The sequence below is a fragment of the Ixodes scapularis genome, unplaced genomic scaffold (genome assembly GCF_016920785.2).
Source record: "Ixodes scapularis isolate PalLabHiFi unplaced genomic scaffold, ASM1692078v2 PGA_scaffold6__148_contigs__length_123643588, whole genome shotgun sequence".
Lineage (NCBI taxonomy): Eukaryota > Metazoa > Arthropoda > Arachnida > Ixodida > Ixodidae > Ixodes > Ixodes scapularis.
Genome location: NW_024609881.1, coordinates 52028019 through 52054825, shown reverse-complemented (window position 1 = coordinate 52054825; position 26807 = coordinate 52028019). Strand labels below are relative to the sequence as shown.

The following is a 26807-nucleotide window of genomic DNA, read 5'->3' as shown; positions in this document are numbered from 1 at the left end:
TGGCTGTACGTTGGTTTTATTGTGTCGGACCTCTATCGGTTATAATCTCCATGCAGCGGTTTCCATCGCTGCACTACTCTGGGAAACTGACACGTGCCGCCGTTCAACTCATATCGATGGCTATGCCCCTAGCTGCTCCCGTTATCAATAGCTGCTGACGTGCTCTTTGTCGTTGGCTCAGGCTGTTTGCTCAAAAGCAGCTAATCAGCTTCCAACGAACGCTGAGATTTGTTAGTGTGCGGTAGAAGCATCAAGTCTCGCCATGGATCTCCCGAGGGAATACAGAAGGCTGGTTTGCGTCAAGATAACTCCCCACTTCAGAGAAGCCGTGTCCGTCGTCACGGAACGGACTCCTAAACTGGAACGCGATGAAGTCTTCCTGAAAACCAAGTACGTCGGTATCAACGCTTCGGACGTGAACAACACCGCGGCAAGGTACTGGGCAGCAACACCGCCTTTTAACGTCGGCGTCGAGTCCGTGGCCGAAGTGGTTGCAGTCGGCGATGACGTCACACACCTCAGCGTCGGCAGTGCAGTGGCAACAATCAACTTCCCTGGTTTTGGAGCTTTCTCGGAGTACCAATGTGTTCCAGCGTCAAAAGTTCTTCCGATTCCGCGAGCAGTGCCCGACAGCATACCTCTTCTAATAAGTGGACTGACTGCTGCAATCGGCTTGGACGAGCAAGGCAGAATAAAAGAGGGCGAAACGGTCTTGATCACCGCCGCCGCAGGCGGGCTAGGTCACATCGCCGTGCAGTGGGCCAAAGCAGCAAAATGCCACGTCATCGGCACATGCTCTTCTCCAGACAAGGAGGAGTTCCTAAAAAGCATCGGTTGTGACAAAGTCATCAATTACAAGACTCACGACCTAGGGGCGGAGCTGGATAAAAGCTACCCGAAGGGGGTAGACGTCGTCTGGGAAACCATCGGAGGCAAGACGTTCGAAGTTCTCTTGAATCATTTGAGCATCAGGGGAAGACTAGTAGTAGTAGGCGCCATTACGGGATACCTGAACAGTGACAATGGTTTCCCTGATGTGGACCTCCCAGATCTGCCCTCCAGGCTTCTGATTCGGTCAGCCAGTGTGAGCGGATTTTTTATGACGCAATACTATCATTTGTACCCGGAGTATATGGCGAGGCTCAATAATATGTTGCAGGATGGCAAGATTGTTCCGAAGGTGGACTTTGGGATCAACAATGACGGTGGCGAGTTAAAGGGGCTTGAAGGCTGTGTTCGAGGCGTCGAGTATCTTCACTCCGGGAAAAGTATCGGCAAGGTAGTTGTGAAGCTCGATTAACTTGTGCAGTTTTATTACTACGTCACACCGGACAGTCTCTCTGTTCCGAGGTTTTCTTAGCTCGACACTGAGTATGCGTACTTCTCTGGGGTGATAAATTATATTTTCAGTTGAAAAAAATGTCGGGTAATCATCAAAACGACGAACTCATGACGTGTTCAGTTTTGTGCATGGTGATGGACATCAAGCGTCAGCGTTATATTGTGTTTCAGTAGGTGTTTTATTTTGTCTTAATATCGAGAACAACGAACTTTCTTTGCAGCGAAGCGCATGCTGTTTGGTTTATATGCGTAAACAACAGAAGTTATTATGAAAGTAAACTAAGGGCATAACTGGTTTTTTCACAATCCTTAAAGTTGGATACCTTTTTTTGACTTAGTATCATGTAAGCAATTCTGACATGAATTTACGCAAACGCGCACCGGCTCCCGCACGTGAACTATACGCAATGTACAGTCTCGGGCAATATGAAAAACCCACTGGGAGCGCGTGGCCGAGGCGGTGGCCGGCGGGGGCGCTGGGAACGCTCCGGGCAATTCCATTCTGCTTCGAGGGAAGGACGCTCACTCGGGCCCAGCTAAAGCGAAACGCGCCTACAGATTGTGCTGAGCCCCGAGTGAGCGTCCTTCCCTCGAAGCAGAATGGAATTGCCCGGAGCGCTCGCAGCGCCCCCGCCAGCCACCGCCTCGGCCACACGCTCCCAGCGGGTCTTTCATATTGCCGGAGACTGTACATCATTGCATTTTAATGCAGCATAAATGCGCGAAAAATATTTCCTTAAATGTGACCTGCCAGTATGAACGAATTGCCTGTTTTGTTCCTGTTTTTTCTGTGAACCTGGTATCTTATTAGAATATTTATATATCAGGGAAACATAGACCACCCTTTATCACTAATGTCTATAAAAAAACTGGTGATAGATTTTCTCGCAAATTTAGGTGCTGGAAATACTATAGGAATTGTACAGTGTTCAAGAAAGACTATTGGATATTTAAATTTATTTCTATTATTTTTCATTTTATTGATTTCACTCTCTACTTATTTCGGAAGGCGTGGTAGGAGTGTAATAAGATGGTGAACTGGGCCAGTTGGTTGACGTTATACATGGTGGGAAAAACAGCTCAGAAACCACGGACTACGAAAAGGAACAAACACGACAGGACAATGTTGTACTCGCAACTGAAGAATTTTAATAAAGGAAACTAAGACAGAAAAAACATATCTTAAAAGATTGCGGAAAAACAGAGGACAACTCTCGCCACCCGCGAAGCGTGTCAATAAACTATCTTTCACTATGTTACTCATTTGTTGCCGCAGGAAGGAAATATCTTTGGCTGATAGCGCCAATGACGGTTGTTAGTGAACCGTCATTGGCGCTGTCAGGCATGGAGATTTCCTTCCTGCGGCAAAAAATGAGTCACACAGTGAACGGGTAGTTTATTGACAGGCTTCACGGTTGGCAAGAGTGGTCCTTTGTTTGTGTGCAATCGTTTACGATATATTTTTTCTGTCTTTGTTTCTTTTATTAAAATTCTTCAGTTGCAAGTACAGCATTGTCCTGTCGTGTTTGTTCCTCTTCCTAGCCCGTGTTTTTTAGCTGTTTTCTCCCCCATGGTAGGAGCGGTTTACAACTTATTTTACACAAAACAATAAACAAAATACATCAGGTAACAAGCACGAGCATATTAGTTCTAGCTGATCCAAAAACACATAAATGGTTGAACATGTGAAAAACACAGTGTAATGCAAAGACTATCTTCACTGTTCTCCCGAGGGTCTCTGGGTATGACGTAAACTACTACATTGTTGCGTGGGCTACGGTTTTCGAGGTCGTCAACCTTATTTCCAGTTGCGCAATTGTTGATGTTAAGTGGAAAACGATGTTAGATAGCTCACCATTTCTAGTCTCACGATTTCAAGAGATTTCGCCGTTCTCCTAACTTCGTCAATGGTAGTTTCGATAGTAGAAACCCATTTGTTTATGCCGTTAAACGTCTCCTTTAGGCTTAGCTGTTCCCTCCGCACTTCTTTTACGTTCTTGGCAACATCCTTCTGACCTCTCAGGACATCCTTTATGGCTTCCGTATTTGGGTCCTGGGTTACCCCTAACGTCCCCCGCTAAGAGTAACAAGAAGCTGCACTGAATGGACACAATCTGCTTGGATACTAAAGAATGTGCTGGGGGATCGGTGGCCGAGTGGTCTAGCGCACACCAGCTCGGAGCACGTGGAGCGAAAGCTCGCGCTGCAGAACCCAGGGATCCTGGGTTCGAGCCCCACCCCTGCCCGTTTCGATCTGGATGAGCATCGTACCGGCGTGCGGTCGTGTATCACTACTGCGTGATGCACGTTAAAGACCCCAGGCTAGCGGCTGTACCGCACTGGCTAAATTTCTCATCTACAGCTGGGAGACTCGTCGCCCCTGTGAGGCAGACCAAGTTCTAGGCTGTATAAACACACACACAACCCAATTTTTTTTTAAAGAATGTGCTGGGCGTGGCATCAGAATGAGACGGACATCGTTACTTTTAAAATCACGGTAGTCCAGATAGTTTATACTAACCTGCGTGGTCAGAAAGAACTGTTTAGCCGTCTGCAACAATGTGATCAATACGGCGACAAAGAGAGGAAGGAAATGGAAGGAGACAAGGAGAAAATGGGAAGAAAAAGAAGTGGAGGAGAACAGGGAGATTCAGGGCGGAGAGCGAACACATTCGGAAAAGCTTGGCTCCAAAAGACACTGGCGAAGCTGTCATTCATAGGAGTCTGCAGACCTGTCCTCACCGTCAACTCTGAATGGCAAGCCTGGCTTAAGAGCGAACCGGCAAAGCCATCCCAACAACCGGTTGACTGGTCACCATCGGTACGCCGGCAGCTGGAGCAAAACGAGACCGGCTTCTACCACCAGTGTAAAGCAGTGCCAACCTCGGCAAGTCGAACTTTGGATGTACGCCATTTTCTTTTATTTATTTGCTAATAAGTTTCCTTTTTTTTTCTTTACGGGGATTCGGAAAGTAGAACAGCAACTGGGTGCAAATATATTTCTTTGATGTCAAAAATCAGAATGACATCTCAGTTTCCTTTCTTTTTACCATAAAGGACCTGACACCACCATACTTCGTGTTGCGCTGCCATGCTCACTGGCGAGACTGGATGAGTGAGGCTTTTGTAGGAGAAGGCGCTGGCAACGGGAATGAAGGTGACGCCACGAAGCCACGAGGTCCGGGTGCATCCGGGTGATGGGCGAATGGTGACGCAAGGTCTTGACGCCGCATTTGTGAAGTTGAACAAGGGCCAGATGCAGGATCGTGTCCAGCGGGTGTCAGCTACAGCTATATGATCAGGCATAATCATTTAGCCGTCATGCTCCGTGTTGTTCTGCCATGCCCACCATTATTCGCGATGCTTGTGACCATTCGTCTAAAAAATCCTCGCTCCGACAAGATTTCGGCACAGGGCATGACAGCACAACATGGAGTATGACAGCTGAACAGTTCTTCCTGATATATGCAGAATATAGAGAATGATTATGCTCTATTTTTCCAACTAATCGACTTCCCGCGAATTCATTTCTGTACTCGAATTTCACCAAGCTGTCACGACAAAAAAAAAATATATATATATATTTGAAACGTGCATTGCTTTTAACGACTTCTCTGCACACGCGGAACTATTCTGTTTTTGGGTGAGAAAGGAGGTTTGCAATTAATTATGATAGTGGTATTCGGGCCGAACCGTGTTTTCAGTACAAAAACACTTAATATACTTTACTTTTGAAGCAATAAAAATCCAACTAGTTTTTTTTCTAAGTTTCAGGTATAATATTAAAAATATCGAAATTAATGTCTACATATCAAAACTTTGGCGAGACATGTATAAAGAAAACTGACACTGAGTCAAATGACCACGGTGAATAATGTGTTATTGGTAGGTCAGTGCCATGAAAGGGTATTGAATGTTGTTTTAGGCTGCACATTGTGGTTGGTGTAGTTAGCAATATGTTCTGTCAGCTGTCAGAACGATGTATGAAGAACGAACATTACACTTAGACTGCGATATAATTACCTAATAATAGGTTCAGTGTTTATATACTTATTTGTGATGAAATCCTGGGGGATGTCCTTCCAGCTAATGTTTCATTAAAAAATAACCCTGTGTTTACCGCAACTTAATTCTGTGAAGTTCTAATTTCTCTTCAATGCAGATTATATACCAGTTTATTATAAAAACTGCACTATTTTTCACTAATAACTTGACCAATCCAGTCAAACATAAAAACGACTCTGAAATACAGTTAAATTTATTTGTGAGAAATAGTTATTGGAACGTAAGAAATCATAACCCCTACTTATACAGATACATTCATCCTTCTACCTTTATAAGGTACCGGTGATATGTTCAAAACTAGGAACCGAAAGAGTGGATCAAATATTCCCAGGCTCAGTTGGGTTCAGTCGTTACTAAAATATTTAGCAACATTGAGCAGATGTCGTGAAATCGCGCTAACAATTATTTTTTTTGTTGTTGTTTTTTCTTAATTCCTGGCTCGACTTTAAAAAAAAATTGGATTACCATTACTGATTTGAATTTTTAACTAAAAACTAAATTAATATAGCAAAAAATTTATACACTGATTTTGAATAATAATGTTTTTTTTTCGTATAAAGCAGAAAAAACTGAACTTTCTCGACAACTACGTTTTTGTGTTCATTCTGCCGTATCCAAAAACACAAAATTCTACGTATAAACTGAATTCACCCATTTTATAGTGATATCACAACGTCCGGCCTTTCATGATGTGTTCTAACATAAGGAGTAATTGCCTATGCAATTATTTCGAGGCTTTCTTAATCTATTTTTTGCTAATATGTAAACCATGCTACAGGGTTGTGGCAGGCGTCGTCTTTGTCATCCCATATACTGTTACGAATTTTATGAATTTTTAAAATAATGTTACACACTGAGGCTGGGGTAGAAAAGTTAAAGCAAGAAATGTAATAATAAAAAACAAAACAGTTGATGTGCAGTTTCTCAAAGGGCAGCGGAACCTCTTCAAGGCTTAGCGCTATCTTGAATATACTTCAAGATATATTATATATATATATATATAATGACGTAATGCTAGTTCAGTATGGAAACATTACTATTAAGGTTACCATTTATCTATTTGCTTGGAACACACTTGCTTCACTAAACAAATGAGGCCGAAAATGTGCATACACTCGGCTAATGTCAATCTAATCTCTTCTGCTTAGTCTGAAGGCCACCAACGCTGTTTTTTTTTTTTCTGGGGGAATCACGGCCGTTGTTTCTGAACGATATCACCGTCCCTTATCAGACAGTAGCAGTACTCCTAGAACCGTAGATAAGGGGTGCTTGTCCATTATTCGCCTTTCAATAACAAAATGTATCTAAAAGATTAAGCATGGTTCGCACGGTTCATAATGGGGCATGTATACACTGCGCGTCTACGCCGAAGACACCTTCAAACAACTACACGAGTTTGCTTTAAGATGATCCCGAATCCCAAATAATCTATTCAGCACATACAGACGTTTCTTTTAGCGTGGAATAGACTATTTTGTAGCCTATTCACACGACAATGATCCCTCTTTCAAGAAACCACGTATGTTATATAGATGCGAGACGAAAAAACCCACGAGTTGGAGAAAGTGATTCAGAAACTCTCAACGAGCCCCCGAAATAAGCGAAGTTCTGTGTAGTTGAGACGGTGGAGTCTTTCGTTTCCTGGACATGACTCTAAGTTTGGGGGGTCATTGACCAAATACAAGGATACGATAATAAAGAACGGCGACCAGCAAATCCGTCCTGCTAAAATAATCTTTGTTTAAAAAAAAAACAAAAAAAAACGCTGAAATAAAAAAAGAAGAAATTTAAAGTGGTAAACTGTGACACGTATATACATTCCAAAAATGTCCCCGAAAAAAAATATTCGCCATATTTACCACGTTATGAGCAATTCTGGTGGAGTTCACCACCCTCCCAAAGTCCCACCCACGAAATGGTGGCGCTGCCATTACTTCTGGATTGGCTTGGCTGCTCGGCTATGCATGTTTGCTAGCCTAATGCCTTCCTGTCGCGACCATAGAGTTATTATAATGTACGCTAGAGGTTCAAGTGGCGCTAGTGTGCTGACGCAAATTGAAGCAGACAGCAACCAGTCCAAAACTGACTTCCGATAACGCATTCCTATGCAAAAAAGTGAGTGCATTTTCTCTCTGCGCCCGATCATAAGAGCAAATATCCCAAATAATTCGTACGTACTAGGTAGTTTGGAACATTTCTCAGTCAGGCCGATGAAAGAATTGTACAGTTACGGCGTTTTTCTTTCAAATTCATCGCATTAAAAACGGTGCTAAAACGGCTTCGTACGTGTATTTATGTGCACTGTCGGACACTGTTAGCGCGAACACGACGTCGGCGCTTTTCAGCATGAAGTATACACGTGCCAAACGAATGAAGAACATCTGGAAATTAAGGGAGACGGCAAGAACTACGCAGTAACACTGGATCAGTAACTACTTGTACATGTACGATCAAAATAAATTGAACGCCACGTAATCTATTCCGATTTTAAATAAGTAAGCACCCTTTATTCCTTCTGCTGAGCGAAGATGTTCGTTCTACGTTCCAAATATCACCCGCACGCTCGAAATCTTTCAGCCCAGGTGCCCGATAAAAGCTGCCCGGCAGAGAAAGCAATACGAAGAGACCCCCTTTATAGCCCAGGGACTTTATTCTCTACGGATTGAATGTTTTTATCCGCTAATGCACGACGGGTTTATTTTCATATAGTGACAGGACTGGCATATTATCAATATATAAGCGTCACCAGAACCTTGAACACACTCTATATTCCATTCATTGCAATTTCGCTTTGAATTATCGCTTGTTTTTACACACCTGCTGCGGAACACACGTTCTGGACTGAAATGTAGCAAAGTTAAGCATCGTTCACCGATGAAGAAAAATGCGCTGACTAAAGCAAATACACTTTTACAGTGTTAATCAAGGCTTATACTAATCGGTACGACCCAAATAACCAAAGTGTTACGTGTTAATTTTCGCCGAAGAGGCAAAATGCACGCGCGTTTTCCCATAGGAATGCACAGGAGCACCGCAAAAGTAGACTGGTTGCTGTCTGCTTTAATTTGCGTCACGGAAGTCGGGTAGACACTAGCGCCAGTTGAACTTCTAGCGTAGATTATAATAACTGTATGGTCGCGACGTCTCGCGCGTTCTATGCACCTTTCCAAAAAACGCTTCTAGGCCACCGCCATGTTGCTGATGCTGATGCGGCTGGTGCGACTCTCGCGCTCTCTATCAGCTAGAAATTTTCTGCCACTCTCTGGGACTGTGAAGACCCGCTCAGCGCAGTTCTCTACCTACGTTTTAGCGGTTTTGCATCCGACGTTTTCTCACCCTCTTGAAAGTTTCCACTTAATTTTTTTTTTATGCGTGCTGGGTACCCTTTTTTTGTTATCTTCCATTGCGAGAAATAAGGCTGGTAAGTGCCTGCCATTCAAGCTTTTCTGCTCGTCATTCACGGGAAACGAAGGAGGTGAAGGACGTCGAACGACCCTCGACGCAATTTTGCGAACATTGTTCTCCCCTCTCCCAGAGATAATCCGCGTAGAATCCTCGGTCATCTCCAAAAATAGTTGCCCGGGTTGGGGTGGGAAACGGGTCAGTCGCATTCGTTCCTTCGACTTGGTGCTGTTGTGAAAAAAAAAAGTTCTCCCCAAAACGTGCCCCAAAACGAAGTCATCGTGGATTCTGTCCGGTCATGATGTGACTGTCGTCGACTGTGAGTGTGTTATTTGAGATCTTTCTCAAATAAATTCTTTTTGGATAACACTGCATCGCGTGGTTCGTACAATACAATCCTCGAATGTTAAAACGTTCTGAATTGTATGTCCGCGTCCTGTCCATCGGTAAACACGTTATTTGTGAGCGTGAAAAATGCATGGCTTTCGGCTTTCTTCTGTTGTAATTTATTTTTGACAGCTAAGCGCTTTGTCGTTTGTCATATGGCGAATCGCTCGGAGCCTTCCAAACTTACCGTAAAAAAAAAAAACACAAAAACAAGTACTATACATTTAAGTCGCATTAATTCTGTCGCGTGCGTACCCAACAAGAAAATTTTATGGATTTTCTATTGCTTTTTGTTTTTTTCAAATGTGGTACAATGCTTTGTCAATGTCCTCGGTAAACTACATGCACCATGAAACACAAAATACAGTAGGAAAAGACGACAACCTATCCGCCAGCAGTGTTGGAAACTGCGCCTGCGCAGTCTGCGCCTATCGAGATCACAGTCCACTCGGTTAGGGTTAGCAGGGACGCCGGTGAGAGTCTAGCCTCAAACCCAGTAACTGGGCTCGAAAACGGTTTGCTGCCCCTGGGGTCGAGTGTTTGTTGGAAAGGTGTATTCTGCCAAGATGGTGGGCAGCTTCAGGAGGCGGCTTCACGCCGCCATAGGTGAATCCAAAAGTGTAGAGGAACATGCCCCCAACAATGACCAAAACCAAGAGATGCGATTGAACGAAGAGCTGACCAATTGCGTTTCCGGGTTTCGGTCATCGTTGGGGCGTGTGCCTGTACACTTCTGGCTTCACCTTTAATCAACGTTATTAAAAGACTCAGTTGGGAAACTCGACCTTGAAACCCGAACCGCTCGCGTCCACCGAGAACAAACTAAATACGATAACAGCGCCACCTAGCGTTTAGTCAAAACATGAGAGTTCGTTTATGTTGCTACTCCAAAATCGCACTGCGGGATGTCACCACCGGCCCTTGCGCGACTCGACCTGAACCGATACGTGCAGACGTGCAGTTCCCAGAGCAGCCGCTGCGGGAGAAACGGCGGCGTTGCGATCGCCATTAGTTTGGTTCTCGAGTACGGATCGAATCCAACTTTTCAAAGCAGGCTTTATGGCAGTTTCCCAACTGAGTTGTTCTAGTAACGTTACCTCTGGTGGAGGCAAGTCACTTCCTGAAGCCGCCTACCTCCATGTATAAAATAATTGGGTTGTGTGTGTGTTTATACAGCCTAGAACTTGGTCTGCCTTCAAGGGCGACGAGTCTCCCAGCTGTAGATGAGCAATTTAGCCAGTGCGGTACAGCCGCTAGCCTGGGGTCTTTAACGTGCACCACGCAGTAGTGATACACGACCGCACGCCGGTACGATGCTCATCCAGATCGAAACGGGCAGGGGTGGGGATCTCCATCTATTCTGCCGCCTACGCCGTGTGTTAAGCCTGACTCGCACGGAGCGTTTTCTTGCACGCGATAACCCGACGCGCTACGAGCGCGAGCCCTAGCGCGGACGTGGACGCACACACATGGAACGATGGACAGTCCCCGCTGTCGTCGCGTTCTCGATATAGCTTGACTGCTCAAGCTGCGGCACGTGCATATACTATTAACGCAGATATTACGGAGCAATATGTAAATTAACTAATCAATAAAAACAAACATTCACCTCATAGAAGACCGGTGTTTTATGTTCAAGCAGTAAATAAAGCTTCCTAAACAGTGCTAAAATATACCAGTGTGCGAAACTGCATGCTGAGTCAGTCGCTTAGTCATCAGTGGTGTGTAGTGCGCACTTGTTTTACTCGTGGACTCGAACGCTCGTTCCAACGTTACTGAAATACGCAGTTGGGAAACTCACTCTTGAAACATGAACCGCTGGCGTCCACTGAAACCAATCTAAATAAGATAAGAGCGCCGCACTTTAGCTGCGAGTGAAAACATAAAAGTTGCTTTACATGGCTACTGGAGAGTACCGAAAGTCTTAGGCTCAAGGCGCCAAGATGGCGGCTCAATTCTTTTTTTTTTTTACTTTGTCGTTTTGAGTTTCAAGAAATCTTGTTTTTTGCGTAAGAACAAACGGAAAAAGCTCTTTTTCAATGAATATTTATTCGAGATTTGTACAGAATGCCAGGAGCGTAATGTCTTTATAAAAGTTAAGTTTACAAGGTTTAGCGACAGAAATAATATTGTTTTGATAAAACCATGTCTCACCACTGATTCCACGTGCATGGGCGTACCAACCGGGGGGGGCAAGGGGGGCACTTGCCCCCCCCCCCCCCCCCCAGTTCTCAGAGTGGGGGGGCAAGGCATGCGTTTTGCCCCCCCTGAAACGGCCGCCACTGGGCAGAGCAGACACAGGCCGGCGGCGCCCAAGGAATACCAAGGGCACTGCCCCCCGACCCGCGCGGGCATATTTTAACGCGCAGGCGATACAAACCCTAGCAACGGTGCTCACGCACGCCGGATTGGCTGGTTTGTGGAGCCTTGCCCCACGAACAAGGCTACACGGTAACCTAACGGAATCCATCCGCGAGACATGGGCCGGACGGGCTGTCCAGACCAGGACGTAGGCCCTTACACAAAATAAAGTTTTGCTTGCTTGCTTGGAGATAGGCGCTGCCGCCGTCAACATAGGCAGCGGATGCAATGCGAGTTTCCGAAGAGGTAGCGTAACTTAGTGGTGAGATATCTGCCTCATACGTGTCAGACCCGGGTTCTATTTATGGTTTGGGCCGGCTTACTTCTTTTTATTTTTTTTCTCGAACATTTTGTTTTGTCGAGGCATTTGGCGATATTTACATTTCTTTTTTACCATTAACACTAAAAAAACGAATGTTGTTGACGAAACATCGCTAAACTAAATCGTATCGACTCTATTTACGGAAGTGCATGGGGGGCAGCGGGGCTTGGGTTGCCGACCGGACGCCGCAAAGCGGCGTGTACGGGGGGTGGGGGGACTAGGTGGGTTAATAGATTTGTAATTAGCAGCCGCACACCGTCACCGCAAAGCGGCGTGAACGCAGGCGCGGGGGAGGGTTAACGCGCTTCGAGTGATACACGAGCAGCCCATCCGGCGTGAGCGTCGTTGTTAGGGGTTCTATCGCCTGCACCGTAAAAGGAGCAGTGCGTGCACCTCCTGTAGTGGGCAAGAATTCCTACTTTGGAGAGAAGCGGGGACAAGCCCTTTCTTCAAATGCGTCAAGTCTCCTTGAGCTTCGGAACACAAAGAAACGCCACTATTCGGAGCTAATCCCACAGTTACTCGACCTCTCTTGCGTCGTGTCTGTTCGCTCCCCGCGCCTCGTAGCAGTGTTGTTGCAGTGGGGGGGCTCGTTAAAATTTTGGGTTTTTTTGGACTATCTAAATCACTTTCTTCCTTCCCATCCCCCCCTTTTCTACTCCGCATGCTTCCCCCTCTGCAAATATCAGCTGGCCTTCCGACCTCTGTTCTCTGTTGATAGGCAAAACAACCACTAAAATTAGAAAGTAATTTGTAATTTGAGTGGAAGTCACTCGGAAAAGTAGTTGAAGTAAACTACTGATTACTAGAATAGAAATGTAATTAAAAGTTACTAAACTACCCAGAAAAGTAGTTAAACTACAGTAACTTGAGTAAAGTAGTTGAACTACGTGTACAAGTCTGGCCTGGCAAGCGCTCTGCGTAAGTGTTTTCACTGATCTGCCTAGCCCCGCACACCATCACATGGGCCAAGAAAGGTGTAGTTTTACTGCAGAGGAGAAATCAGCAGGGTCCAAGATGATGACAATGGAGGATGGGGGACTGTTCCAGTCGCTGATGGCTTGAGAAAGGAATGACCAATTGAAAGCGTTCGTAGAGCCAGAAGTGTGTTTGATGGTGCAGACGTTGTTGAGGCGAGAAGATGTTCGGTCGAGGGGTAATAACAAAGTGGTTTTGAGGTCGGGAATGTGGTAGTAGATTTTGTGAATAAGGCACAGCTGAGAGACTTTCCTGCGAAGCTGCAAAGAGGACATGGTTAGTTCAGTTTTTAGCGCCGAGACACTGAAAGAAAAGTCATAAGTGGATGAAATGAAGCGAGCAGCTCTGTTCTGAACTGCCTCTACAGCGTATTGATGAGGCACAGTCGATGGGTATTCCAGATGGTTGAAGCATATTCTATTTTTGGTCTGACGTACGTGTTAAAGGTTAGCTTAGGGACAAAGGGTGGAGCGATTTTTTTAAGTTACGTCTGCTTAGTCCAAGAGTTCCAGATGAATCGGCGGTAATGACTTCAATGTGGTTATTCCAAGGAAGGTATGATGTTAGTCTTACACCAAGGTATTTATACACAGTAGCGGTCTCAATCAGATCGGAGTCCAAGAAGTAATTAAATGACAGAGTGCTTTTTTTCTTGGTGAAGTGGATTAGTTTGCGTTTATACTTGCTTGGTGACATAATCCACTCTTTGCACCAATTGTTAATTTTATCTAGATCTTCCTGAAGCTGGTTATTATTTTGCACACAAGTTACTTTGTTATGGATGACACAGTCGTCGGCGAAAAAGCGTTTTTTTGAAGAAATCCCAATGGGAATGTCATTAATAAATATTAAAAAGAGTAAGCGCCCAAGTACGAACCCCAGGGGAACACCAGGAGATACATTTATTAAGGAAGATTCATGATCATCATGGACGTGACCTGTACACGGGAAAAAAGAAAGTCACGAATCCATGCAAACGGTTATTGGTCGAGGCAAAAAGATGATAGCTTAGAAAGAAGGCGTTGATGGAGGACACGGCCGAACGCTTTGGAAAAAAAAAAAAAACTGCGTCAGTTTGGACGTGACATTCAAGGTTAGTGTGCAAGTCATGGATGAAGTCGCAGAGTTGCGTTTCGCAGGAAAGTACCTTTTGAAAACCGTGCTGCTGTTTAAAGAAAAGAAATGGGATGATAGGTGCCTCATGATATTGGAGTAGAGGATATGCTCAAGTAGTTTGCAAGAAATTGAAGTCAATGAATTAGGGCGATAATTAGATGCGGAAGAGCGGCTGCCCTGTTTAAAGACTGGGAATTACCCTTCCCACCTTTTGGTCAGATGGAAGGCAGCTTTGAGATGAGGACTGAATGAAGATGAGTTTCAAATACTCACTAGAAATAACACGGGTGTTTTTTTTAAATTTTAGGGTTGATGTTATCGGTTCCAGCGGACGAAGTAAGTTTTAGTTTATCAATCAATGTTTTAATACCAGCGGAGTTAACGTTAATAGGATGCATGCGCTCGTAAAGCTCTTCAGGGAGAGTGGGGACGAAGTCCAAGCACTCCTTAGTAAACACTGATGAAAAGTATTCGTTAAACACAGAACTATCATGCTCGACGTTGCACATCCGACATTCCTAACTTTCCCCATCTTCCTAAACGTCCGTGTGTGTCCTAACACCAGAAACCGGAATTTTAAAGGTTAAAAACGGCACGTTGCGAATATGGAACGCGCACTTTCATGCAAAGCAGACGTCAAGTGACTCAAATCGAAAAACATGCATATTTACAGTATTGTTATCTCTTCTGGTGAAGGCTAAACAACCGTTGCATCCGTTTTCGCGCACGAAACGGTGACTCCCAGAGAAAGTAAGAACGCAGTGATTGTCTTTATTTTAACAATGTAAACACACTTGCCGGCGTGCGCTGATGAAGCCTCAAAATCAAAACTCTCGTAGTGTGATTCGTGACTGCTCCGGCTACTACCCAACCTCGTTGTCACGCCACTTTCTGCAAGCAAACACTAAAATTGCCAGTAAACACACAAAAGCGACATCGATACAATTATCTTGTAGAATATCACCTTATTTAATCATAACTGTTTCAATAGGCACTACAAGTTGTATTTATATTAAGAAGAAGAAGCAAAATTTTTTTCGTTAGAAAAAACAAAATATCAATGTTAAGTCTGGTAACGTTGTAATTTTGCCGAATCATTGCCACATCTTTAGAAAACTTCGACAAAAGTTGCGCCGAATTTTCGATTAAGGGGGGGGGGGGGGAGAGGGTCGGGTTTGCCCCCCCACTCAAAAACAAGTTGGTACGCCACTGTCCACGTGGCAGGTGGGCGCGTGCTAATTTCGGTAATTAATCGCGGCGCGTCTGCTAGGAAGACGGCGGTTAGCAGATTAATATCCGACCTTTTTCTCGGGCCTGGTATTTCATGGTCCGTCCGTTTCATCAGCGTTTTGAGAGGCGCAGCATCATGGCTGCTGCGTCGATGCTGCACCACCATCCCCGCCGCAGGCTTGAGCCTTCGGTGTTTTCGTGCCTTTGAGAACCTCGGCGGACGATCTCACCTATGCGGTCGTCGGCATGGTCAGACTTCCTGAAGTATATTCAGGGCAGCACCTTGGTTCGCGGATATTTGAAATCCTTATTAACTGCCATTCAGCTGCCGCCTAACTCAACGAAGCCGGCGTCGTCACCATCGCCACTACCTAAGTCCCAATCCTCCAAGCTCGACCGCAGTTGACGAACGTCACTTAGATGTTTCTGCCCACCTATGTCCGCAACGACGTGCTGGTCCAAGCCCTATCCGCTCACCTGGATGTCGTGAAAATCAAGCATGCAAAGTACCGCAGCACACACACCATGAAGTCCGGGGCAAGATCTGTGAGAATCGAAATGAAGGAGTCGGATCCGGTCCCGTAACTTTCTTCGTACCTTCGACTACACGGCTGTCAAGCGGGTGTGCCCGCGGTGCCGACAGGAAGGACACATTCGAGCCTATCGCACAAGAGAGCACTGCGACCGGTGCGCTGTCTTTGGACACGCCACGGACGATTGCACGTCCGACTGCCACCTGTGCGGCGGCTATCACGCGAATGTGGACTGCGTGGCTCGGTGGAGCTACTCATCTATGGTCGCTGGAACAGCCTCGTCTGACTTTTCTGCGTTCTCCCCAGCACACGAGGTTACTCCCCCTGACCCAGCTGCCAAGAATGAAGCGGCCATAGCCCTAACCAAGCCCCAAGCCGACGTGAACCCGGAGAACTCCCTGTCCGATCTGTCAGAGGGACGACCGCCCGACTCCGCTGCCGGACGCGGCGGGTGCGGTGTCCCCTAAGAAACAACTAGTCGCACCGGTGCCTAGTCGGTCAGCTGCGAATCTCAGAACACTCTAAGAAAAAGGGGGTGTACACGGGTACTTCCCATGACCGATATGTAACTCCCCAAATCTACATTTTTTCGTTCTGCCTACTGACGTCGAGCTGGTGATACCACGTTTTACGGGCGGCTTGATAGACGACCGGTACAACTTATTAAAATAGCTAACGTACTCATAAAGGCAACATTAATACCCTTGTTACACGGGCACACTTAACTGCAGTTACGCTAAACCCCAAATAGCGCACAATACTTGCCGACAACATTCTACGGCGATGCAGTCGGAGCTATGGGCGAACGTGCGCTTGAGCATCTTGAGCACCCATCAAAGCAGTGCACGCGCTCTCTTCACTTCTTCTGAAATAGCTGTAAGAGGGTATAGTGCGGCATCTGTGCTGCCACGTAACCGCAGTTAAAGCTGAGTTAACCGCGGTTAAGTGTGCCCGTGTAACAGGGGTATAAGACAATCAAGGTCTTTTTGGCGCAGCTGCAAAACCTCGGTGTATTTCTTTTTTTTTTAGCCTGTACGCACGTCAGCTATTTAGTACGTTATATCCAACAGCTATCAAGCCGCTTGTAAAGGTTGGTATGCCAGCTCGACGTCAGTGGACAGAACGACGAAATGAAGTTTTGGAGAGTTACATATGAGACAAGGGGAGTACCTGTCTACAGCCCCTACTTCTTAGAGTGAACTCGTGGAGCGAGGTGACGGAAGACCCCGAAGTTCCTAGCGACAACGAGCGCCTCGTCATAATAGAGGAGCAGTCGCCTGCGGCGGAGGACCTCTTCTTATCTTCTTTTGGTATCCCCAAGTACCTCTGTGGCGCCAATGATGGCAGGCACCAAAGACTCGACCAACAGTTCCGACCCTCGGACCCTTTGGATATCACGACCCCCTCGGAAAACTTAAATCCGACAAACACACGCCGGATTTAGGCCCAAGACGCCAAGCGCGTCATCTGAAGCAGCGGCTCTTGTTCCAATCGAAGCCGAGACAACTCTGGTGGTCGTCCGAAGAAGCCACTATCGGGCTCAGATTGACACCTCTTTCAGCTCGGCTGAGGACATTTAGGGAGTAGATGGTACACACTAAGGTTTTATTTTACAGCAAAACTGTATATGACCCTTTCATCGTTTTTTTTTTTTTTTTTACGTTTTTTGAAAGAAGGGCAGACGGCAAATAAAATAACCGAGAGAAAACCCATGCCAGCACATGAGCACCGTCCACGCGCGCCTTATCTTCTATTATGTGGTTTTTACAGTTATTTCAATAAGAAAACCGCAAAAGAAGTGTTAAAGCCCCGTGATAAATGGTAATCACGTAGTGCTCCCCGCATGCGTTTCGCGGTGAAGAGTGCTGTTGCATAAGGTGCAGCGGCAACGGCAGGGTACGAAGTTTGGAGTGACGTCACTAGCCACTCAAACGATGCGATGCACGTAGCGCTCCCCGCATGCGTTTAGCGGTAGAAAATGCAGTTGCATAAGCTGCCGCGGCAAGGGCAGCGTACGAAGTCGTGTAGGTATCAAAAAGGTTTTGGTGCAGTGCATTAACTTTTCTTTCCTTAATCATGTGGTGCAGACCCTTTTGCTGTTCACAAGCATGAACGGCCGCTTGCAGCATAGATGCTGCAACCGAATTACGGTTGCAGAATCTATGCAAGCCTTTTAGATTGCCTATATCAACGCTGCTAGAAAGCCTAAAGGCTACACGAACACCAAGTTTGGGCATTTAACAAGGTCCTTCGGTTCTACAATATTGTCACGGGTGGTGGCCAATAAACAATAATAAACAGGAAGGAATAAACGTTTAATGTGGCGAACTTGTGCCAAAAATAAAAGGGTACAAAACATAATAACGGAGCGTCGCGGGCGTCGAAGTCGGCGTAGCAGCAGAGTCGAACGCTGGGCGAAAACTGACTCGACAAGGTCGCGGGCGGCCTCTTATCTAGAGTTAGTCACTATCTCGAAGATTCGGCGGAGAAGGTTCGAGCGTAGCGCGCTCGGGGAGAGAATGAACAAGCACTTTCTAGAACAACAAAAACAAGCATGAACGATAGTTATGTCCGCAGCAAGAATGAACGAGAACTTTCTACAAGTCCGTGACCCTGCGCGCGGCATTATCCCCCCCTTTAAAAAGTGCATCGTCCCGATGCAGCACAAAACGAAGAACAACAAACAAAAAGAAATCCAAAACAAAAAGGCAGCAGAATCGCGAGTCGCAGTTGGATTCTTTCTTCGGCGTCCGAAGTGGACGGTTGCCGCTGAGCTGCGTCCGCTGTCGTCTCGAAGCACGCTGTGTTGTTCCTGCTGTCACATCTAACGCCGAAAACCTCGCCAGTACGAGCGTTGAACTTCAGCCTTTTTTTCTGGGGCCTTCTGGGAGACGCCGAACATCGCCCGGTGGCCCGGTCTACCGCAAGCAAGCGCCGCGGGGGGCTCGTGCAGAGCCAACCTCAGCCCCTTGCCGACGACGGAATGTCTGCTGGCCAACCTTCATCCCAAGTTGACAGGCCCACCTACCACCTGGAGCCGGAGCACGTGCCGTCGGGGACTCGTCCGTCTCCCCGACAAGCTCATGAGGTAGCCGAATCTTCGGAGGACGACTCTACCTTCAAGGAAGGCATCTCCGATATGGACGACTCTGAAGGGTCCCAAGACTGGACTGAATCGCGAGGCAAAAAGCGCCGACGGAAAAGTGGCGGCTCGGGCACGTCCGGGACTACTAGCCACAGGCTACTTGAAGAGGGGTTCACCGTCTTGTTCGCCCCCACCAACTCCGACTCGGTTGCGTCGCTCAGTCCATCCAAGCTTACAGAATACGTCGAATGTGCTGCGCCAGGTGCCGTCAAAGAAGTCCGCGTCAACAAGGCAAGGAACTTAATCGCGGTTGAAGCACGGACACCCAAGCTCAAGGGAGTACTCCTGGACCTCAAGGTACTCTGCACCACTCCTGTCCGAGCATTCCTCCCCAGTCCCCCGAACACCTGCATCGGGCTTATCAGGGACGTGGAACTCGGCCTTTCTGACGCTGACATCCGGAACCAGATACGGGCTCCAGTCAAGATCTGGGACGTGCGGCGACTTGGGGAGAAGTCTAAACTCGTGAAGATTGTCTTCCTCGGGAAGACGCGGCCCGACTCCCTCCTCTACGGACTAGTTCGAACTCCGGTCCTGCCTTTCAAGGTAAAAGCCCTGCAGTGTCGGCGGTGCCTCCGTTACGGCCATATATCCGCGGTCTGCAATCGTCCCCAGGCATGCGCACGATGCGGCGCCTCACACGACGGCGGGAGCGAATCACTCGAACCAAAGTGCATCAACTGTCGTCAGAGCCATGAGGCCACGTCCTCGTCCTGCCCAACCCGATGTCGAGAGGTCGCCATCTCGCGTTACCGCTCAGAAAACAACGCAACGTTCCGGGATGCTCGCGAAGCACTCCGCAACTCCTCGTCAGCCAAGTCAGACAAGAATTCACGCAGTGAGCAGGGTAGCACCCCCTCAGACAAGAATGTACCCCAAGACGCGCGTCCTTCCCCGACTGACACTCATGCACCGGCGGTATCATCCCCTACCTGCCAAGAAACTGATGCCACTCCCGGCACCAGCCTCTCAGCCTCCAGCACCACGGTAAAACAGACCTGGGCAGAAACTGTCAAAAGCTCGAAACCATCCAAAGGCCGCGACACCCGAGCTTCTCGACAAGGCGCACCTGTGCCGCCATCTTCAGGCCACACCGAAGCCGCCGCCCCCTTCTCGCCGCATCCCTTCAAGTCCATTGTAACCATGATCTTTGGCGCCGTGCGTGACCTAATCCACATCCTGCCAACATCCTCGTTCCGTAAGTTCCTGGAAGCCGTCCTAGCGCTCGAGGGCATCATAGGGGCGCTGCTCTGAAGCTCGACTGACAGCGGTACCCTTAGCCCCGCTGATGTCTCCCTCAGTGCATCAGTCCCCTGCTAGAGGGCGACGACAGACCCCTGTGGCTCTACAGTGGAACTGTGCAGGTCTGCTGACCAGACTGGCAGAGTTGTCCCTCTACCTTCAACAATGGAAGATACCCATTTTAGCTCTTTGCGAAGCTGGTCTCCCAGGAAATCGCAGCATCCCTGGGTATTTTGCTTATAAAAACCCGTCCATACCAAGCTTTCCAAACGGCAGCGCTGCAATTTATATCCAAAAAGCTATCCCTCACCATGTCGTGGATGTCTCTGACCTCTGCACTGTTAACCGGGACCTCGTTGCGGTGCGTGCTGAGATCGCCGGGCGGCGCCTCACTATTATCTCAATTTATGTCCGCCCAGGAGGGGGCGCTGTGGAGGTCGCCGGCTTGGTGGATTCCCTGCGCACCAGGATCACCGATCCGGTTGTGATCTGTGGGGACTGGAACGCTCATCATGCTCTATGGGGTGACACCAGAGAAGATGCAAGAGGCAGGATGCTGGCAGAACAGTTTGGAGAACACAACCTTGTTGTGGCCAACGACGGCTCCCCGACATTTTTCCGGCCACCCTGCACTTTCAGTGCCATCGACGTCACAGCCCATTCACCGGAGATCCCACTGTCTTGGCGGGTTGCAGCCGACACCATGGGCAGTGATCACCTCCCAGTCTTCATCGACATCATAGGCCTACAACGTCCTGGGGTCCACGAGATCTCCGTTATTCACTGGGACCGGTTCCGAGACAACCTAGGGCGATCTGCACGACCCCTCCTGGAGGCCATCAGCGACGCGGCGAAAGAAGCCACAATCAAGGCATCCGTACCTACATCCTTCCCTGCACCCGACCTGACCCTTCTAAACCTGTGTGCAGCAAGACGGAGGGCCCAGAGACTTCTGCAACGTAAGGGTGGCGTGACCTTTAAGACCCTCTTTAACAGGATTGACGCTGCCCTACGACGCTATGCCAAAAAATGCTTCAAGCGGCAGTGGGATTTGATCTGCTCTTCGGTGGATGCAACCACACCAGCCCGGCGTATCTGGAGGCTTATGGACAGTCTGTCCGGGAAAAGAATGTACAGCCTCCCATTCGCTTCTCTGGCCCTATGCACGGGAAAGCTACAAGCGGCCCTGGCCGAAGACTTTGCTACTCTCTATGCCGCGGCCGTTTCCCAGCCAAAGCCGCGCTGCCATGCGGATAAAACACCTTTCTGCATGGATGCCCCTTTTACGGAATCCGAACTCAGATCCGCACTGAGAGCCTCCAAGAGACGAGGGGCACCGGGACCAGACGGGGTCACGACGCAAATGTTACAGAACCTGCCAGATTCACGTTTACAGGAACTTCTTTCGTCGTTCAATGATATCTGGGCCTCATCAGAATCTCCAGCGGTTTGGCGACTGGCATGGGTGGTCCCTGTACTCAAGAGTGGCAAACCAGCAGGAGACTTATCGTCCTACCGGCCGGTGTCCCTCACCTCATGCGTTGCCAAGCTCTTCGAGCGGCTGGTACACGCCCGCTTGATCTGGTGGCTGGAGGAACACAACCTACTCCCGTCAAATATAACTGGGTTCAGGTCCCGTCTCTCCGCACAAGACAGTATCCTGGACATTGTCAGTGCAGTGCAGCATGCAGCAGCTAGCCGTAAGTCTACCGTGGCGGCATTCTTCGATATTCAGGCTGCATTCGACAATGTGGAACCGGCATCAGTCCTGGCCCAACTAACCTCTTGGGGTATCACGGGAAGAGTTCAGGGCTTCCTCGAGGGTTTTCTTTCGGACAGATCAATCCAAGTCAAACTGAGCAACTCACTCAGCCAGTCAAGACCGGTGCAACGCGGTCTACCCCAGGGCAGCGTCCTGTCGCCTCTACTCTTTAACATCGCCAATGCGGGCCTCCCAGCCGCTCTTCCCAACTCAAGGATCCCGATTGGCATTTCTATGTACGCGGACGACTTATGCATCTGGGTCTCTGGCTTCCGACACCCAACCTTGAGAGCCATAATGCAATCCGCCATAAACAAGATCCAGGCCTTCCTCGAGAACCAAGGTCTTTCAATTTCCGGTCACAAGGCAGCAGCCATGGTCTTCCCAGGAAGGAACCGCCGGTTGCGGGAGGTCAAGCTCCAACTGAACTCGCAGCCCCTGCGCCTTGTATCAAAGCACCGCTTCCTCGGCATTACTCTTCAGAACCGCTGCAAGTGGCACGACCAGATAAAGGCCGTCACGGCTTCCACCATCTCTTCCCGGAACGCTGTGCGCCGGGTCGGAGGGCAGAACTGGGGCAACTCTCCCCGATCCATGCTGACCCTTCATTCTTCTTTGGTGGTGAGCCGACTCATGTATAGCTTACCATACATGGACCTCCTCCCCAGTCAGGCCGACAAACTCGAACGGCTACACCGTGCGGGCCTGCGAACATCGCTAGGCGTTCCCAGAAGCGCCAAAAACGAGAGGGTGTATGAGGAGGCCCGGTCGCTTCCTTTGCACCTCCAAGCCTCCCAACGCCTTTTGCTGCAAGTCATTCGTCTAGGGGAGACTCATCCTGGCCAGTCCCTGATCAAGAGGCTCAGGACCCGAACTCAATCCAAACTCAGCCTCGCCACCAAGACCCTTGCCGCACTTGGATGGGAACCCCCCCAGATAATCAACCCGCACGGCAGGACACCCCCTTGGGAGGCAGGCCTGCAGTTAGCCGAACTCCTACCCGGCGTCCGCAAGAAGGCCAACACGCCCCCTCTGGTTCTCAAAGCAGCTGCACAAGAACAGCTAGCAGCAAGGTACCCTCGGCATCTACACATATACACGGACGGTTCGGTGGACAGGTCTCGGCAAAGCAGCACGGCAGCCTACCGCATCCCGGACTTACAAAAAGACTGGAGCGCCCGCACTACTCACATGGTGTCGTCCACGACCGCCGAGCTGCTGGCGATCGCAGAAGCCCTGACTGCGACGAAGTCGCTGCCTCCACAACAAATCGTTGTCCTCACGGACTCACGTGGAGGAATTCAGCGCATACGCAAACCTGGTCCATGCCCCACTGCCAACGAGGTGAGACGGGTAGTCCGCCAGCTTGAAGAACATGGACACTCCATCTCGCTCCAGTGGGTCCCATCCCATGTGGGCCTCCGCGGAAACGAGATTGTGGACCGCATAGCCTTACGTGCCCACGACCTCTCTCCTACACTAAGGGCGCCTCCTAATCCCAAGCGCTACCAGCAAGCCATCCAGGCTTTCTTCTCGGATATTTCCCCCTGGAGCAGCTCAAAGCGGCCACCTTGCCTGACCCAGGGGTTAAAACGGTCCGACGCGACGCTGCTCTTCCGACTTAGAACAGGGAGCGCATACACAGGGAAGCTCCTCCACCGGTTTGGACGCAGAGACACTCCGCTCTGTCAGCGGTGTGCGGTCACAGAGGACGAGGTTCACATAGTCTGGGGCTGCCCTCTTCACGAGGAAGCTCGAAGGACGTTTCTCTCCGCCCTATCCTCACAATACATCCGACCGATGACAGCATCAGACGTAGTTTTCCCTGAAGGTCCCAGGCATAGAAGACGGATCATACAGTCCCTCCTACTGGGTTTCCTACGAGAGACCGGTCTAGCAGAGCAACTATGACGCCCTCCTGCTCTTCCGCTAAGTGCCACTAGCCCAGCCCGGACTCGCTAACTGGCTCACTGAGACATGAATGCTGCTGGTTTATTTTGCCTCCCCCCCCTCCCCCCCCTACTCACCTAAGTCCCATCTTTTCCCCTCCTCCTATCCCAGGGCGGAACAACGCTTGCACTTTTGGCAAAGCTAACCCTGCCTTCCCCACATCACGACACCCCCCCCCCCCCCCCCCCCCGAGTCGCAGTTCACAGTTCACAGTTCACCCGTCGACGAGAGTGGAAAGTTCTATCGTTCGTAATACGGCTTCAGCCGGACGACGTGCACCACCTCGGGTCGCGGCTGACGTCTTGCAGATTTGCGCGTTCCGTCGGGTAGAACTTCGTAGTTCAGATCGCCGAGGCGTCGGATGATCTTGTAGGGTCCGAAATAGCGTTTCAGGTGTTTTTCGCTGAGACCGCGACGACGTATTGGTGTCCAAACCCATACCCGGTCTCCGGGTTGAAAGTGGACGTCCCGGCGACGAAGGTTATACCGGCGTGCGTCGACTCGCTCTTGGTCTTGAATCTTGACTCTTGCCAGTTGACGAGCTTCCTCCGCGCGCTGGGAGATGAGTTGAGCGTCGTCGTTGCCATCACCGGTTTGCACGTGAGGCAGCATGGCGTCGAGCGTCGTGGTAACCGTCCGGCCGTGTACCAGTTGAAACGGTGTCATTCCCGTGGTTTCTTGAACCGCTGTGTTGTACGCAAACGTGACGTACGGCAGCACCTCGTCCCATGTCTTGTGCTCTACGTCGACGTACATGGAAATCATGTCGGCGATGGTTTTGTTGAGTCTCTCCGTCAGCCCGTTGGTCTGCGGGTGGTACGCCGTGGTGCGACGATGGCTGGTGTGGCTGAGACGAAGGACTTCTTGCGTCAGCTGGGCCATGAAGGATGAGCCGCGATCTGTAATCAGTACTTCAGGTGCGCCGTGTCGAAGGAGAATGGACTCGACGAAAAACTTGGCGACTTCCACGGCTGTTCCCGATGGCAGGGCTTTCGTCTCGGCGTATCGTGTAAGATAATCGGTCGCGACGATAATCCACCGATTTCCTTGCGTCGATGCTGGGAACGGCCCAAGCAAATCCATTCCGACTTGCTGGAAAGGCCTAGTGGGGGCAGGTATCGGCTGCAGGAGTCCTGCTGGCTTCGTCGGAGGCCTCTTACGTCGTTGGCACTCATGGCATGACCGTGTGTACAGGTGGACTGTTTTCGGGAGTCTCGGCCAGTAGTACTTGTCACGAATCCGGGCGAGCGTCCTGCTGTATCCAAGGTGTCCAGCCGTCAGGTCGTCGTGACATGCTTGAAAGATCTCCCCTCGAAGGTCGGTCGGGATTACCAGCAGCCACAGCGAGTTGTTGTCCCCGAAGTTCTCTTTGTAGAGTACACCTTGTCGAATGGCGAAGGTCGGCACGGCTCGTGAGAAAACACGGGGTACGGTACGGCCGCGCCCTTCCAGGTGCTCGATTAAGGCTCGCAGCTCCGGATCGTCTCGTTGACGTCGTGCCATGTCATCGGTGTTCACTGCCCCTAGAAAGCACTCGTCATCATGGTCGTCGCCGCTGCCGGAAGGTGTTTCGACCGGGGCCCTGGACAGGCAGTCAGCGTCGCTGTGCTTGTGTCCTGACTTGTAAACCACAGTCATGTTGAACTCTTGTAGCCGGAGGCTCCATCGAGCGAGGCGTCCTGACGGGTCCTTGATGTTCGCAAGCCAGCAGAGCGAGTGGTGGTCCGTGACTACGCGGAACGGGCTTCCGTACAAGTACGGACGAAACTTCGTGATTGCCCAGACGACCGCAAGGCATTCTTTCTCAGTCGTGGAGTAATTTCTCTCTGCCTTGGACAGTGTCCGACTTGCGTAGGCGATGACTCGTTCGGTGCCTTCTTGTACTTGAACAAGTACCGCGCCAAGTCCTGCGTTACTTGCGTCAGTGTGAATCTCGGTGTCCGCATCCTGATCGAAATGTCCAAGAACCGGAGGCGTCTGGAGTCGTCGCTTCAGCTCGTCGAATGCCTGCTGCTGTTCCTCGGCCCATTCGAACCTCTCGGCGTCCTTCGTGAGGTTTGTGAGCGGTGCGGAAATCCGTGCGAAATCCCGAACGAAGCGACGATAGTAGGCGCAAAGTCCAAGGAATCTTCGCACGGCCTTTTTGTCTTTCGGCACTGGAAATGACGCGACGGCGCGAGTCTTCCCAGGGTCTGGGCGCACGCCTTCGTTGCTAACCACGTGACCTAGAAACTTCAGTTCGTTATAGGCGAACCGACACTTTGACGGCTTGAGGGTGAGTCCAGCGGTCCGTATGGCTTGAAGAACAGCTCGGAGTCGTCGCAAGTGCTCGTCGAAGTCGCTGGAAAACACCACGACGTCATCGAGGTAGACCAGACAGCTCTGCCACTTCAGTCCTGCCAGTACGGTGTCCATAACACGCTGGAAAGTTGCTGGCACCGTACATAGTCCGAAGGGCATTACCTTGAACTCGTACAGCCCATCCGGCGTGACGAAAGCTGTCTTCTCTCGGTCCCGTTCGTCGACTTCGATCTGCCAGTAGCCGCTCTTCAGGTCCATCGATGAGAAGTATCGAGAGTGGCGCAGCAGGTCTAACGCGTCGTCGATTCGGGGGAGTGGGTAGACGTCTTTCTTCGTCACCGCGTTCAGCTGCCGGTAGTCCACGCAGAACCGAAGCGCTCCGTCCTTCTTCTTAACCAGTACGACTGGAGAGGCCCACGGACTGCTTGATGGCTGGATTATGTCGTCGTTCAGCATCTCTTGGACTTGCTCCTGGATCACCTCCCTTTCTTTAACGGAGACTCTGTACGGTGATCGATGCACAGGGCGCGCGTCGTCCTCGGTAATGAGGCGGTGCTTCGCAACGGCTGTTTGGCGTACCTTCGACGACGTCGCAAAGCAGTCACGGTATTCGGCGAGGAGGTTAATCAGCTGCCGTCGTTTCGGGTCCGGAAGCTTAGGGTCGATGTCGAG

At 49.5% G+C, this 26807-nt stretch overlaps 3 protein-coding genes across 3 annotated transcripts; all 3 read left to right on the top strand.

Annotated features, from left to right (window-relative positions):
- The first annotated feature begins 40 nt into the window (after positions 1 to 40).
- LOC115333180 (prostaglandin reductase 3) lies at positions 41 to 1655 on the top strand. The gene has a single exon (XM_029995803.3). It carries the CDS (start codon positions 263 to 265, stop codon positions 1298 to 1300), a length of 1038 nt encoding a protein of 345 aa, XP_029851663.2. The 5' UTR covers positions 41 to 262; the 3' UTR covers positions 1301 to 1655.
- A 16830-nt stretch (positions 1656 to 18485) lies between these two features.
- On the top strand, positions 18486 to 20164 carry LOC115328914. Its single transcript, XM_029990366.2, has one exon. It carries the CDS (start codon positions 18719 to 18721, stop codon positions 20132 to 20134), a length of 1416 nt encoding a protein of 471 aa, XP_029846226.2. The 5' UTR covers positions 18486 to 18718; the 3' UTR covers positions 20135 to 20164.
- A 511-nt stretch (positions 20165 to 20675) lies between these two features.
- Positions 20676 to 23367, top strand: LOC121838486. Its single transcript, XM_042294762.1, has 3 exons — positions 20676 to 21081; positions 21775 to 23228; positions 23335 to 23367. The coding sequence occupies exons 1-3, from the start codon at positions 20676 to 20678 to the stop codon at positions 23365 to 23367; spliced, it is 1893 nt and encodes a 630-aa protein (XP_042150696.1).
- Positions 23368 to 26807: the final 3440 nt, after the last annotated feature.

Excerpts from the sequence above, each read along its gene's own strand:
- LOC115333180 (XM_029995803.3), top strand. The coding sequence starts at position 263 with ATGGATCTCCCGAGGGAATACAGAAGGCTGGTTTGCGTCAAGATAACT.
- LOC115328914 (XM_029990366.2), top strand. The coding sequence starts at position 18,719 with ATGTCTGCTGGCCAACCTTCATCCCAAGTTGACAGGCCCACCTACCAC.
- LOC121838486 (XM_042294762.1), top strand. The coding sequence starts at position 20,676 with ATGCTGGCAGAACAGTTTGGAGAACACAACCTTGTTGTGGCCAACGAC. Across the intron at positions 21,082-21,774 it reads GGCCCAGAGACTTCTGCAAC|ACAGTATCCTGGACATTGTC; the intron begins GTAAGGGTGGCG and ends TCTCCGCACAAG. Across the intron at positions 23,229-23,334 it reads CATGCCCCACTGCCAACGAG|CCTTACGTGCCCACGACCTC; the intron begins GTGAGACGGGTA and ends TGGACCGCATAG.